At 40.2% G+C, this 15,924-nt stretch overlaps 1 protein-coding gene across 1 annotated transcript; it reads left to right on the top strand.

The window, feature by feature from the left end:
• The first annotated feature begins 5,701 nt into the window (after window positions 1-5,701).
• LOC119293878 lies at window positions 5,702-12,665 on the top strand. Its single transcript, XM_037572213.1, has 5 exons — window positions 5,702-6,306; window positions 6,587-6,742; window positions 6,819-7,020; window positions 9,180-9,219; window positions 12,304-12,665. The coding sequence occupies exons 1-4, from the start codon at window positions 5,881-5,883 to the stop codon at window positions 9,209-9,211; spliced, it is 816 nt and encodes a 271-aa protein (XP_037428110.1). The 5' UTR covers window positions 5,702-5,880; the 3' UTR covers window positions 9,212-9,219; window positions 12,304-12,665.
• Window positions 12,666-15,924: the final 3,259 nt, after the last annotated feature.

Below are 15,924 nucleotides of genomic sequence, written 5' to 3'. Positions count from 1 at the left end.
TCACCTCCTCCTCCATCATATCCTAACGTCGTGGGAAACAGTTGCTTGCTCTCTGGTAAGAGTGGTTGGATATCCCCAAATGTAAGGGTGATGTAATCTAGCAATATGTATTTCTCTCGATTAGAGAACCAAGGTTTATCGAATCAAAAGGAGTTCTCCCAGCAAATAAAGTCACTCGCCTAGGATTGCATGCAGTCCACCCGTCATGGACCTCCAGCGGGTCGCTTGGGTTTTGCGTCGTCTGGGCATATTTAGGTCGCGTGGCGAGCGAGGATGCCCACAGGCGGGTCCGGCCGGGCTCTCCAGAGTGGACGGGTCTGTGGCGGCTGCTGCCCAATGACGGGTTCCACGTGTGCCCTGCGGTCCACCTGTCATGGACCCTCCAGCCGGGTCGCCAGGGCGCCTGCCGTCCTGGTAGATCTAACGGCGTGGACTCGCCCCGATAGGCTCCCACCGCAAGCCACCTAGCAATGGATGGCCAGGAGGAGCGCTTTGCCCTCGAGGAGTCCACATAGGCGGATACTCCAACATCCTTTATAGGAGTAATATGTGGTGAGATTACATATTGTTGTCTATGACCTCGTCCTTTTTCATCCCTACCAACCCTTCAAAATCCTCCATGAACCTACTCGCTTGGTCGTCAGGATATTGCACAAATTGTTCTTCTTCTCAAAACTTCGCTTTGCTGCTCAATGTGATAGGTATCATCAGCCATCACCTACGACGGTGTCGGGGTCCCAAGTACAAGACATGGCAATTCCCTAACCTTGGTGAGGAACTCATCCACCGAGATTAGTGGTGCCTCGACACGTGCCACGCTAGCATAAACACACCTTACATGAGCTTGGAACCCAATCAGAGCGCCAGACCCGTCAAACTGGTTGGCTTCCAAAGAAGTATGCGGCTCCGCCAAAAGCAACATGAGACATGGAGGGCGAAGAACGACCATGGCCAACGACTAGACATTAGAGCAATGCAGCAAGATCAGAGCCTCTGAGCACATTGGGTTGACTTTATCCTCCCTTCCCATCGTTGAAACATTGATATTGAGGATCACATCAGTGCGCCCGTCAACAACTTGACAACATGCTTAACCTAGAGTGACGACATCATGGATTCAACAAGCATAGGGTAGTCATGTTGCCAAATTTCATGGTGCCCCCACGGACCAACAACATCGAAATAAGAAGAATATCCCGCCCAAAAGGTGAGGATGGGGAGCGGCAACAGGCGCACCCCCTACTACTATATGGGCCGGCTCAATTAGTTTTTCTCCCATCAATTAAGATTCTGGAGGGTTTTTCTAGGATTTTTTTCTTTCAGTTTTTCGTATGCTTTCACCATCATGGATTTTTGTTATTTTATTATATTTTTCATTTCAATTATATTTTTCCTTTTTTGGTTTTAGTTTATATTTGCTCTCTTTGTCCATTTTTTTTGTTTTTATCAAATTCATGAACTTTTTTCAAATTTGAACTTTTCTCTCTGTTTCTGTGATTTTTTTCAAATCCACGAACTTTATTGAAATTTCGTGAACATTTTTAAATTATGAACTTTTTTAATTTCTTTTGTGAACTTTTTTAGTATTTAATGATTTTTTGTGAACCTTTTCAAATTAAGAAATTTTCCAAGATGTGAACTTTTCAAATTTGTGAACTTTTTTTATTAAAATCATGAATTTTTTTCAAATTCGTGAATTTTGTGGCTTTTAAAAATTCATGAAATGCTTTCATTTTTTTCATCCGTAAGCTTTTTGTTTTTAAATTTTTTTGACGTACTATAAGAGTGCAGGGAGCCGAAAAAATCGAACAGAAGGAAAAATTCCAACATAAAGCAATGGTAATGCGAACGAACGGTAGGAACAGTATTTGGCGAAGGCCCAATACAGTCGGCAGTGTGTGCTAACTTGGGCTTATGGCTGGGCTAGGGTTGGGTTGTTGATGGTCGGGCTTTTGTAAACCCAGCCCAAAACATGGCCCACCCGACGTATGCCCAGGATTAGCGCAAAGACACTTTCTTGGGGGAGCTCCTATCTGCCGCTCTCTGTGGCAGAATGTCGACCGCACGCATAGGCAGGTCTCCTAACTGGGCCGGCCTATGTGGCTAACGACCAGTACAGAACGGAAACTGTAGTTTGCTCGAAAAAATATTACACTCCACAGGGATCGACAAAGTGCTGCTAGCCAGTCATCCTAGCAAGCTATGTTGTGTTGAACACGACGCAAAAACTTAAGAACCAAACCGAATGTAGATCCAAACATTTTTTAAAATTTAACGCTAAACATTATGGTGAAAAAACTGTGAATGTTTTATGAAAAAAATCAAATAAAATTTGAAAAAACTCAAACAATTAAAAACAATGCCTGTAATATTTGGAAACGGAACATTTATTAAAGTCCTCAAAAAATATTGAAAATACAAACATTCTTTCAAAACTGGAACATTTTTTATATTCCAAAATAACTTCTAGATACATCAACGATTTAAAAAAGGGAACATTTTATAATCTCCTATATAAAATTCGAAAAACATGAGAATTTTTAAAAAACAATTGTGAACATTTTTTGAAACTCTTGAACAAAATTTGAAACACAAACATTATTTGAAATTTGCGAATATTTTTTGAAACTCCCGAACGAAAATTGAAATCACAATACTTTTTTTAGTTGCGAACAAATTTTGAATTGGAATATTTTTTGAAAATCACGAACAATATTTGAAAACACAAACTTTTATCTAAAATTTGTGAACAATGTTTAAATTTTTGTGATTTTTTTAATGAATACATTTTTTAATCCTGAATAAAATTTGAAAAGTTTAGAAATTTTGAAAAAAAACATAAAGAAAAGAAACAAAAATGAAAAAAAGGAAGAAGAGACGAAAGAAAGGTAAACAAGAAATAAAAAAAAGGAAACCAAAAAACTTGTCCAATCCATTCAGGCACTTTCTAGAAGATTCCTAAAAACAATAGAAGCCAGGGCTGGAAACTTCTAGAAGGTTTCCAAAACTAGATGTGATCTACCCGTTAGCTATCTTATTAGATGGGCCGTCCCCATCGTTTTCGCTTAGTGTTCGGTGATGTGTGCATTTGACAGTTAGACGCGGAGAGCATCAAATAGAAAAACACCTTTCTTCTGAAATCACTAAGTGAGAAGTACCTTTTTCAAAGGTCATTTCAACCTTCTCGGGTTGCGACAAGTGGCGCATTGTATGTGCGTCACTTGTGACAATATGGGAGTTTTTCATTTTTTTTGTAAATCCATTTATCTCTTAAACTTTGTGTCCAAATTTCAAACCATTTTCACCATTAGATTCCTCGCGTTGAGATATTCAAAAATAGGTTCTATGTAGATAGGTTTTGACGAACCGTTTCTTTCTAAATAATCAAACAAAATAAACGGACCAAAAAACCGTGCCTCTCACGGAAAAAACACGTTTTTCCTTTTTCGAGAGGCACGACCATGCCTCGTGTCTCTCGTGGAAGCAAATCCGTGCCTATTGCACAAGCAAACCCGTACCTCTCATGAAAGGAAAATAAAATAAAAATGCGTTTTTTCTCGTTTTCGAGAGGCACGGCCGTGCCTCTCGCGGAAGGAAAATTTTGTTTCTTTTTGGTTTTCGAGGTGCACAACAGTGCCTCGTGGAGAAGCAAATTTGTGCCTCTTGTGGAAGCAAAATTGTGTCTCCTGCAAAAAAAAGAAAACACAGTTTTTTCGTTTTTGAGAGGGATAATAGTACCTCTCACGGAAGAAAAAAAAGTAACACAATTTTTTTCCGTCTCAAAGTGGCACCATTGTGCCTCTCGCGGAAACAAATTTATGCCTCTTGCGGAAGCAAAGCCATGCTTCTCGCGAAAAAAAACACGTGTTTTCGTGCAAATATTTTTTTGCCCAAAAGCTAAGGATGACTGATGAAAAACCGAAAAGCAAAAAAAAAACACGTGCTGAAAATAAAATCCAGAGGAAGCGCCCAGAGCTAGACATGTGGCGGCTGCTGAAAACGCACCAAATGAAGCGCTCTCAGCCCACTTCCAAGTGAACCTTGGGATGGCTGCAAACGAGCACTCCTCAGCTAGTTGTTCCCCCTTTCTTTGTGCAGAAGATGCCTGACTAGCTCCATTTTTTTAGGGAAGCCTCCCTAGCTCGTATGGCAGGGCAATCCGCGAGACGAAGTATTCCGGTACCGAGCGGCCCCTTTATAAATAGGCCGTCCCATGGCATCCTTTTTATCGGTGGGCCGTGTCCCAGTTCTGTAACGTCGAGGCTTGGATTGAATGAACCGAACTTTGCTTTTTCCGGCGATCCCTATTTGGCGCATAGGTCCCCCGCTAGCTACATCGCGCATACCCTATGCGGCTGCCAAATCGAGTGTTTGGGCTGGCCCAATATAGTGTTTTATTCCCACCGTTTTTCGCAAGGTTTAGAACCTTCCATGAACCGGTTTTTTGTTTTGTTCTCTTTTTTTCTATTTCTTTTTTCCATTTGCTTTGTTTTTCTTTTTTCTGCTTTGCAAACATCTTTCAATTTTGTGAACTTTATTGAATTTCATGAACATTTATCAAAATCATGATATTTTCAAATTTGTGAACATTTTTTTCAAATTTGCGAACATTTTATATATTACTGAACATTTTTACATATTTGCAAACATTTTTATAAATGGTGAACATTTTCTGAATTCATGATTTTTTTTATAAATTCATGAATATTTTTTAGAAAATTTTAAACACTTTTAAACTCGGGAGGATTTTCTGAGCGAATAATTTTCGAAAATTGTTATTTTTCTAAATTCACGAACATTTTTAGTATTCATGAACATTTTTTGAATAAATGAACCTTTTTCTTTAAGGAACAGTTATTTGATTTTTTGAAAATTTCGTATAAATTTATGAAAACAATTTAATTCATGGAAAAAATTAGGATACACGAACACTTAAAAAATCATGAACATTTTTTGATTTTCCGAATATTCGTTTTCCAAAATTATGAACAGTTTTTCTGAATGTGCGAACTATTTTTCAAAATCAAGAACATTTTTTTAATCCAGTAAGCATTTTGTGATTTCTTTAAGAAATTTTCAGAATGTACTGATATATTTGTATTTTTTTTAAATCTCGAATTTATTTTAAAGTAGAAGAAACTGAAACAGAAAAAATAACAAAAGGCGGAAAAAGAAAAAAAAGTGGGCGTCCCGCCCCTAATGGGCCGGCCTAATAGGGCGTGCGGTAGGGGAGCGGGTGCGCGCTGGCTTGTGCGCCAGCGCGTCACGCGCTGTATAGAAGCTCAAGCCCCAGGGTGAAGCCCCTCCCTTTCCGTTTTGTCTGAAATCCTCCCTTCCGCGCTCCCCGAGCGACGGCGCACGCCGCCTGTTCTACCGAATACCGCTCCACAGCGGGAGGCTTCGTCCATGGCGAGCGGGGTGGATAGCATCAGCGCCCTCCCGGACGACGTCCTCCACAGCGTGCTCCGTTTACTTCCGGCTGAAGAGGTGGTGCGGACGTGCGTTCTCGCCCGGCGCTGGCGCGGCGTCTGGAGGTCCATGCCCTCCCTCCGCTTCAACGGCGCCGAGGGGTGGGGCAGTGCCGACAGATTCGCCCAGTTCGTGGACCACCTCCTCCACCTCAGATTCGGGGGCGACGGGGGCGCAAGGCCGCCTCTGGATTCCTGTGAATTCGACTTCGATGCCGACGGGTTCATGCAATTGCCGGCTAACGAGCGGCACGCGAGCCACTGGATCTGGCAAGCCGTGCCCCATGTCCGGGTGCTCCGGCTTCATGTCGTCGAGTTTGAGCAGGAACCCTCACCCCTATCTGATCTGCGTCTCGTTTCCCAGCACCTCACGAGATTAGATCTTGTTGGTGTAGCTGTCAACGACAGCGTTATGGATTTTTCAGGCTGTCCGGCGTTGGTGGAACTGAGTATGGAGGTTTGCGATGTTTTCGCCAACCAGCTGTTGTCTCCATCCTTGGAGCACCTGCGCATTGCCCGCTGCTTTACTGCCGAGGATACTCGCATTCTTATTTCTCTACCAAGTCTCGTTTCGCTCGAGTTGATTGTATGCCGCCAAGGAAGGAGCCCATTGCTCGGAAGCATGCCGCTATTAGCAAGAGCTGTTGTTGTACTTAAGAATGATTGTGCTGATCGGTGCTTTAAGGGTCGATTTAATGATTGTGGTGATACATGTTATGGTTGTCGTTATTATTATGGAGATCCTGAATTTGGACCTACTTATGACCGCAACGACAGCATATTTCTCAAAGGTTTGTCCGAGGCTACGGACTTGGAGCTGTCTGCTGATTCTGATGTGGTATGTTTGCAACTGCACCTCTCTTAATCCCTCAAATTATCCTTTTTTTAATTATTATTTCTCATGCAGCAACCACATCCGTCATAACAAATCACAATTAGGTTACATCTGACATACTCACTCCGTTCCATAATTCTTGTCATGGTTTTAGTATTTGAACTAAAACCACGACAAGAATTATGGAACGGATGGAGTACTTCACACATAGGCAGATTGCACTTTTGTATTTCAAAGGCCAAAAGGTTCTTAATTTGATCCGTCTCTTTTGCACTTTGCCTAGATTCTTTTTGACAGGGATTTGAAGCGGTGCCCTACATTTACCAAGTTAAAAACTTTGTTACTCAATGACTGGTGCTTGGCTGCTGGCCACAATGCACTAATCTGTTTTCTCCAGCACTCACCAATTTTGGAGAAGCTTACACTTCAACTTTCTAAGGTATAGATTTTTAACATGGGTAGCTATTGAAGTGACCATCCATGATTACCTGATCGATCTACTTTTTTTTTGTTAGGGACCTTCATATGTAAGTGAAACACAAGGAATATACAAACCATTGGGACAGTCAGTTGCATCCCATTGTCTTAAGATAGTTGAAATCAAATGTGCAAATGTTGATAGTAAGGTTCACAGACTTTTGAAGATATTGACTACCTATGGCATACGCCTTGAGCAAATTAGGGTCAAACAAACTAGCAGAATTTCTGGATCTGAATGTGAGTTATTGTTGGCACTGTTCATGCAACTTACATTTCTTCCATTTGTTAATGGGCTACTGCATTATTAACCAGGCGGTGAAAAAAAATCTCAACCTAGTTACAAGAATATATTTTTGTAAATTTGGATATATGTGGAGAAACGTTCAGACTCGCCGTATCCAATGAAGAGAAAGTGAGAGACAACAGTGTACTTCATGTTTCTAACTGGCTTTATTATCCAAAAACTTATGCTATCAATTTGGATTTTGGATTGAACTATGTTGTTGTAAGTAACAGTTACACATCAAGCTGTTCCAAATCTATTATTATGGTCCCCAGTATTCTCTATATATATCATCCATACAGGCGAATGCTATCCTCTATCCAGCCATTTCGATTGAGCTTTGTTTTCATCTCGATCCTGTACAAACTTGAATGTGACTATATTGCTCTTATAAGCTACGATTCCCCTTGTAGATGCTGCCTATTCTTTTGTCCCTTCTATTTAGCTGGCATCTCATAACGAATAATAAATCAGTGATTATGTCAAATTTTCACTCCATACTGTTGCCCTTTGTACTTGTTTGTGAATCTTGTTATGTGTTATGTTAGGCTATCTCTAGCAGATCCCCTAAACTTTAATCCCCTATCCTGTCCCCGCCCCAGAAAAGGTTATTTTTAGGGGATTATAATTTTCTTCATATAGCAGATCCCCCAAAAAATCGAACACATATTTTTGCACACAAACTCATTTCAGACACAAATTTAAACTAGTTCATTGCATAGTTAGATAATGGTGCCACATTAACATCATACATGGCAAACTTAAACAGTCAGTTACCTACTACACAACACTACATTGGCATCAAAATAGGTTAAGCATCGAGATAAAACATATAGAACTAGCTACTAGGTAGCTCTAGTCATTTATGTCCTTGCAGTGGTTGGAGAAGTCCGAGTCAGAGGAGGAGATGGGGATCACTACCCCCCGGGTGTTGCCATAGGCGCTCCGCGTCAGTGTTGCGGATCTCTACCGTAAACTTGTCCCACGGTCGGTGCCGAATGTTGCGGTACTTCGGTGGAGGTAGCAGCGGCGGAGCTCGAGGTGACGGCGCGGGGTTCGGAGCTGCGGTGGGGAGGTGGCAGTGATAGAGAAGACGACGCACGACCAAGAGGGAGGCGACAGTGTCAGAGTCGAGGAAGATGTTGCGGTTCATGCACGGGGTGGTGGCGGTGGCGGGGAGGCGTCGCAGGATCTTTAGGAGGCAGCGAAATTCGATTGGTAGCCATGACCTCGAGTTCGAGGAAGGGGGTACTAGCCTGAATCAAGGGCGGTGGCGGCATAAATGTGTGTGTGGTGGGGTGGGCTAGGGTTTGGGGGTTGGGGCATTGGGTTTTATAGCGAAGGCAGGCCAATCGGCCGGTGCGCCGGTCGCTATGCCATGAATGTGGCAAGGAGCAATCTCCCCATTTTTAGTGAGAATTCCCACTAGTGCAAAATTAGGCTAGAGAGGCAAAGTTTGGAGGATTAAAACCTACTCCCTCCTTCCCAAAATTCATGCCTTATATTTGTCTAGATACGGATGTATCAAGTCACGTTTTAGTATTAGATACATACATATCTAGACAAATCTAAGACAAGAATTTTGAGACGGGGGGAGTATTTCTTAAGGCACTACTTTTTTAGGGGATCTATTAGCTAGATGGGGTTTAATCCCCTAAACAACCCCCTCCCTCAGTATAGCTTTTGGGGGATCTTCTAGACATGCCCTCACATGGCAAATAACCAAAAAACTTTACAATATTTGGATATAAATGGTTACTCCCTCTGTCCGTGTTTATTGGGAACCCTCACATTTCAAAGTATGACCATAGAATTAACTAATAAAATATAAATTATATTAAAAAATCATATGGTGAGAATCCTCTTTGGAATACAAATCCAATGATATACCTTTTGTAGAATATAAGTCATACTTTGCTAGTTATATAGATTGTCAAACTTTGACCCAAAATACAAGGGGCCTAATAAACTTGGACAAAGGTAGTATGTTACAAGTGAAGCCCCTATTAGAAGAAAATTACATATTTCCATATTACTTCAAAGCATTGAAAAATCCCATTTGTCTGCAGTATGTTCTGTCTGAATTGATTCTCTGTTTTTCTTATCTTTGCAGGCTTCAACTTTGTTTGCACTGATTTCAGCTAAAACTAGAGGTATGATTGTATGAAGATTAGGACTTTGTGATTTTTAAGAAATGCTGGAACAATTTTGGGGTTGTGATGTGGCAGTAGCTATGTTCTGTCTCTAGGGATCTTATGATTATTCCACTTACCATATTATCTTTGGCAAGTGATTTTGTGTCTCAGGTTATACTTTTTGAATATTTGGTAATATCTATCGTAGGTGTTTGCCTTTTCTGCTTCTTACTTTAACACAATATGTGCATATATAAATAAATCAACATTTTAAAACCCCTTTTCCTGCTACCAAAACCTTTAGGCTTGAGAAATGGTTGCTTGGGCATTCAGGATTTTGTCCTCTCGTGCACAAAATTACCACCCATTCTCCTTTCACTTCTGTTACTGACACATGGCAATTTAAAGTTAAACTATTCAGACAGAAGATGTGAGGATGGAGTATCAATTTAGAGTCTGATATGAAGAAGAAAAGATCTACTCCACGAATTTTATATTATTGTTGTTTTTCTGTAAAATATGATTTCTCCTGAGGGTATCCTCGGAATGAAAGAAATTAAAGAAGAAATAAGTGACATTTGGAGGAAGGAAGAGACTGCCATGTGGTAGAGATCTAGAGATAGAAATAATTTGGAAGGTGACTAGAATACTGCATATTTTCATGCAGTGGCAACCCAAAGTTGGAGGAAAACCCATCTTTCTATTTTAAATAGTCCAGATGGCCATGTTTATTCCACCAAAGATATGTTGGATGTTGCCACAAATTTTTTATAAAACCTATTTGGATATGAACCTAAACCCAATATACACCTGAGTGACCATATTTGGTCTGAGGAGGAATTAATTATGAGGAGGAGAATATCAACTTAGAAAAACCCTTTTCTAAGGAAGAGATTAAGGACACCATCGTGGGATCATATGCAAGTGGGTCCCCTTGTCCTGATGGCCTATCTTTTCTATTTTATCAAAACTATTGGGATTTGATAAGAAATAATTTTATGGCTTTGGTAAAGGACTTTGAAGAGGGCTCCCTAGATATCTAGATACTTAACTATGTTATCATTACTTTAATTCCCAAGGACCCTCATGCCAAAGACATGAAGAAATTTAGGCCAACATGCCTTAGTAACTGTTATGTTCAGATATTTAGTAAGGCTATGACCAACAGAATGTCTCCTGTTGGACAAAGATTATTATGCCCCTACTAAACTGATTTTGTCAAAGGCAGATTCATTATAGAAAGTGTTGTTACAACTCATGAATCTATCCATGAAGTTCGTAATTGTGGTAAACCTGGGGTTATCCTCAAACTAGACTATGAGAAAGCATACGATAGGGTTAGCTGGGATTTCCTGGTAGAAATGTTGACTTCTAGAGGTTTTGGTAACAAATGGATAAGTTGGATGCTTTCCATACTTCAATAGAGCTCTTTCTCTATCAGGATTAATGGCACAAACATTCTTATTTTGTGTGTGTGTGTGGGGGGGGGGGGAGGGGGAGGTTGAAACATGGTGATCCCACTCTCCCAATGCTTTTCAACTTTGTGGCTGATGATTTTTCTAGGATGCTAGCTGTCAGAGCCAACATTATCTGTGGGTTTATTCCCTATATAATACCTGTTAGTCTAGTCACTCTATAATATGCTAATGATACAATCCTTTTCCTTGACCATGACTTTACCTATGCTAAAAATTTGAAGTGGTTGATCCATGCTTTGACCGGTTATCGTGGATGAAAATTAATTATGACAAATGTGATCTTTTAACAATTAAACTTGATGATGCTTCTTCTAAGTTGTTACCCCAAACAAATGTTTTAAAATTAGGGATTTCCCTCTAAAATACTTGGGGGTCCCTTTGCACTACTTGAAATTAAGGAGGGAAGACATCCAACACATTATTGATAAAATCATCAAGAGGATCTGTGCGTGGAGAGGCAAATTGCTTAGCTATGAAGCTAAATTGATTTTGTTTGTATTGCAAGTATTCAGATGTATATTATGGCCATCATTAAATTTACTAAATGGGCTTAAGGCCATCACCTCTCAAATGGCCCACTTTTCTTTTCTTTTTTTGGGGGGGGGGGGATTTGGGAGATACCCACAAGTACTTCCTTGCCAATTGGGGATTTTATCCCAAGAAAAATGTATTTGGTGGCTTGTGAGTTCCTAATCTCGGAGATTTTAATCTAGTCCTTCTGGCATCTTGGTCTAAAGATTTTTTATGGGTGTATATAAAAGTTTGGTTACTTTGTTGAGTTAAAAATATAACAGCAACAGACCTAACTTGTTGTGGTCCAAAACGAATATGGGATCCCCTTTCTTAACTGGATCACTTGGACCTTATCTGGGGCAGGCTTTTTTGTAGGTGGATTTTAGGGAATGGTGCTCATATTTGTTTTTGGCATGATGTGTGGACTGGAGATATAACATTGAAAACCCAACTTTAGGACGTTTTGGTTAATTGCCAGCAACAAGACTATTGCGCACCCCAAGTTTGGGATGGACAAACACTTAAACTAACCTTTAGGAGTTGTGTGGAAGTTGGGTTTTTAGTTAAACGGAAGGAATTACAACCTTTTTTTGCTTAATTATATTCCTAATGACAACGATGATTAAGATGTATACGTATTAGAACCTTCTGGTTTATGCTCTATTAAATCCTTCTATAATATGATCAACTAGGGCCGGGTGTGTACCCCCATGTGGAAGAACTTCTGAAAATTGTTGTCCCTCAGAAGTACCTAGTATTCGTTTGGTTGGCCTTTCACAATAAAATTCTGACTCGAGACAACCTAAGCAAAAGACAAGTAATTGATGACATGGCCTGCCTTTTTTCTAGTGAAAATGAGTATGTTTTTCACCCTTTCATTGATTGTCTTGTTGCGAAAGAAGTTTGATCTATTATTGCTGAAATCTTTGAATTCACTGTCTTGTTGCGAAAGAAGTTTGGTCTATTATTGCTGAAATCTTTGAATTTCATTTCCCTTGCAACATGTGTGAACTTGATGCCATGTGGGGTGCGGATAATAAGAAATTGGTGATCAATACAGTGTGTGTTGCTGTGATCTGGAGCTTATTGACGATATGATTTGTTCTTTCAGGGCAAAGTTTGGATTAGTACCCAAACCATTCTTGGCAAGGTGAGTGCTATGATCCATCAGTGGAAGATCATATGCTTGGGAAATCAGTCAGTGCTACTTCATAGTCACTTGCAATGAATGTATCGTTAAAGAGGAGAACTCTTGCGGATCGCCTAGTGAAGATGAGGGATGCAAGCGAGAAGGACTTTCCATTGGGCTTCATCCTGACATATCACTCTAGTTGATTCTTTGTGCCTGTAATAATTAGCTCTATGCACTATTTATTTCTGCATGCATTTGGTTGAATTACCCCGATTGTTGTGGCAATGCTAATGGGCTTTAATTTCCCTTTTGGCTTAGCTACTTTGGCGAGGCCTGAGCGCTGCGAACAGTTATGTATTTTGTTGCCTCGTTTTAATAAATCTAGCACATATGGTCGTGTGGTGCAATGGGAGAAAAATTAGTATCAATAGACCACCTGATAGGTTGGGAAAAGCGGTAGGCGTAAGCGAGGCGGTTGGCCTTCACCTAGTGCCTAGGCTATGCCTAAGCTTCCTAGACGCGGCCTAGGCGGTAATATAGTTTTTTTACTATCAGGGTGTATTTGTGGTATTATATGTGTATCAATATTAATTTAGGTCAAATTAATAATTTAACTACGAGCTACTACCATTTGAATGTGGCATGTTTGGCGTATCATTGGAATATGGCAGGATTTCTCGCTTGGGTAGACAATCTATTTCTCGTTTGTCCATCACCTAATGCCTAAGCGTGCGTAAGCACCTCCTAGATAGTGCCTTTTCCAATAGAGCCTGATATACGTCTTGTTACAAAATAATGTTAATGTGTTTCATCTTGATGTCTTGCATCAGCATTCACTTGGAATTGAACTCTGCAGAATTGCTAAGGCCCCACTCAGAAGCTCTCTGGCTTCCTAAAATCGTTGACAGCCAACTAGCTTGACAAAGGAGCAGCGAAGCATTAGACAGGTTGTTGTGGCTCCTCTTACACGCTAAGGCCTGTTTGGCCATGCAGTAGGCCAGGTTTTATGGCCCGGTTCGGTAGGGGGGGGAAGGGATGGGCTGGAAATTTGATGGCTACATGGTGATGACTACGTGGTGTTGGCTATGATTTATCCTGTAGAAAGAGCAATTTTTACCTATGCAGAGAGCACTTTATGATAGTACAAGTGCAAGAACTATACAAAACATGTAACTTTTCGAATTTCATTAGGTTTAGATGAAGAACAACAAGGTTTGACATATGTCCTACAACAAAAGCTTCATGAAATTGGCATATGTTTGCAAATCAAAAGAGGGACAGATTGCACAACGAGCATGACTTCACCAACCAAGAGCAATGTATGTAGCTAGCTAGTTCATTCCTAAACCTATCCATGTCAGGAGCACTTGCCTCCGAAGTTGAAGCATAGGATGCCCTCGAAGGAATAACATACTTTTTATATCTATCTGGAATTGTTGGAACATAATTCGGATCCTTTAGATGCACTAGCTGTTGTCGGAGAAGGTTGCTCTTTGGCATCATCCTCCAAATCAAGATTGGTGATTTCATCAACATTCAAGGCAGTTTTCAATGCTAAACTAAAGGGGCGAGGCAGGCCAAATGCGGGGTTCCATGGCCATTTCCATCAATGCTGATATCCTCAAACAAGATGCACAAACCTTCTTCATTATGAAGTCCATGCTTCTTGAACTTTCCACAACCTAGAAGGTCCTATTTGTCGTGACCCAACACATAGAAATACACATCATACGTACGCAAAACATGCAAGTATGTGTTGGTACAACATGGCATCATGGGATGCTTTTGGGAATGATGGCCAGAACTATCACACTGGGGATATATCACAAAGGCTAAATTTCTGGGTGGTTCACTTAACATAACATGGTTTCCTATTAACTTCAATAGACATGTTAAGGTAATGGAATACCTCAACACAATGATTTGTGTGTCTATTATGGCCAAAAAGACATCGAAACAGGAAGAAATGATTTGCAAATGCACAAATCTATTTAGAAACCTTGGATAATTTGGACAACATAACGACTGTACGAGCATGAAATATGAGATAACCTACATGACAACTGACAACAGAACACTGAATTCTTATGGGAAATCACTGATCCAAGAAGACAACACCTTTCCTATAAGTCTCCAACATAGTAACTCGTCTTCCTGATAGATAGATGAGAAGCCTAGTTCTTAAACCCCGTAGAAAAGTTGTGAGTGACTTAGAATCAGAATGGCACAGGATAAGGAGTAAAAAGAGCCTTACATTCCCTTCCATAATCAATTACCTTATATAACTAAATCATTTCTAGACTCAACTTCGACAAGTTTGGCTTAGTGATCCTACAAGCAGTCAGGCTCTGATACCAAAGCCGTCATGACCCAACATATAGCAATACACATCATACGTATGCACAACTAGACACGTTGCATGTTGTGCGTACATATGATGTGTATTGCTATGTGTCGGGTCGCGACACTATTGTACAAAAGAGAAGACACAAGTATATAAAGCATGACAAGTTTACATTATTTTTCATGAGAAACATAATCATGAGGACTTACAACTCTAGAAATTTTCCACCACTCATTAACTTGCTTCACGGTGTTTTTCTCAAAGTCCCACCCACTCCAGTCTCGCGCAACTTGAGCTTCTTGAATGTGGTGTACTCACATTTTAACTTGTCACATTTTTTCCCACTTTAATTTGTGTGTACTCAAGTCCAGTTCTCATAAAGAATTCATTTTCCACCTCATCATATGCATTGGGTGTCAAATGAGTGTTTGGCATATTCCCAGCCCTCACTTGTATCACAAACAACATGACGATAATCCGAGTGTTCTCATCGGTCCCTTTGGTAGACACACTTAAAAATTCTATATAAAAATGATGTTACTTTAAAGATATACATTTCCTCCAAATATATAGCAAACAATAAATAGCATCTCACAAATAGATACCACTATTAGTAAATCATTAACATGTACTACCAAAATCAGCAACAACATGAACATGTACCAAACTATTAGTGTCCATTAGTATATAATAATGTGTCCATATATATACCAAACAATCGGTATCATCTCACGAACAATCAGTACCATCATGAACGTGTAGTACCAAAATAATGAATTATTGATCTGACTAAAATTGTAGAAATCAATTGATATAACTACACACACTACACTACACATACATACAAAAATCTTGCACACATTAGTACCATATCACAATAAATTTGGGCTGTAAATAGTGCATGCAATAGCCGATTCAGAGTGTTACAAGATGGGGACACTACAAAAAAAATACAATTCCGTGATGATACGTGTTTGTCACAGTAGGTCACATTTTTTGTCATGCATGTACATCCATGACGATTTTATGACAGAATCAAGATAGTCATACGTGTGTTGTCGTAGAAGCGTTCCAGAAAAATACTCAAATTGTCATCATGGAAGTGTCCACTTCCATAGTGATAAATGGCGCGTCATGGAAGTGCTTTCGTCAAGGGTAACCGGTACATGGCATCCACCTTTAACGGGTTGTTGTTAAGCTATCGGGGCCGATTTTGGATCCGACAACCCTTCAACGACCAATGGCAATTTTCCATG

This window comes from Triticum dicoccoides, chromosome 4B (genome assembly GCF_002162155.2).
Source record: "Triticum dicoccoides isolate Atlit2015 ecotype Zavitan chromosome 4B, WEW_v2.0, whole genome shotgun sequence".
NCBI lineage: Eukaryota > Viridiplantae > Streptophyta > Magnoliopsida > Poales > Poaceae > Triticum > Triticum dicoccoides.
The sequence above is the reverse complement of the archived record's forward strand: the minus strand, read 5'-3'. Positions and strand labels throughout refer to the sequence as shown.

Bases quoted from the DNA above. Each gene is read 5' to 3' on its own strand.
- LOC119293878 (XM_037572213.1), top strand. From the start codon at position 5,881: ATGGATTTTTCAGGCTGTCCGGCGTTGGTGGAACTGAGTATGGAGGTT. The intron at 6,307-6,586 runs GTATGTTTGCAA...CACTTTGCCTAG, and splicing joins TGTCTGCTGATTCTGATGTG to ATTCTTTTTGACAGGGATTT. The intron at 7,021-9,179 runs GTGAGTTATTGT...TTATCTTTGCAG, and splicing joins CAGAATTTCTGGATCTGAAT to GCTTCAACTTTGTTTGCACT.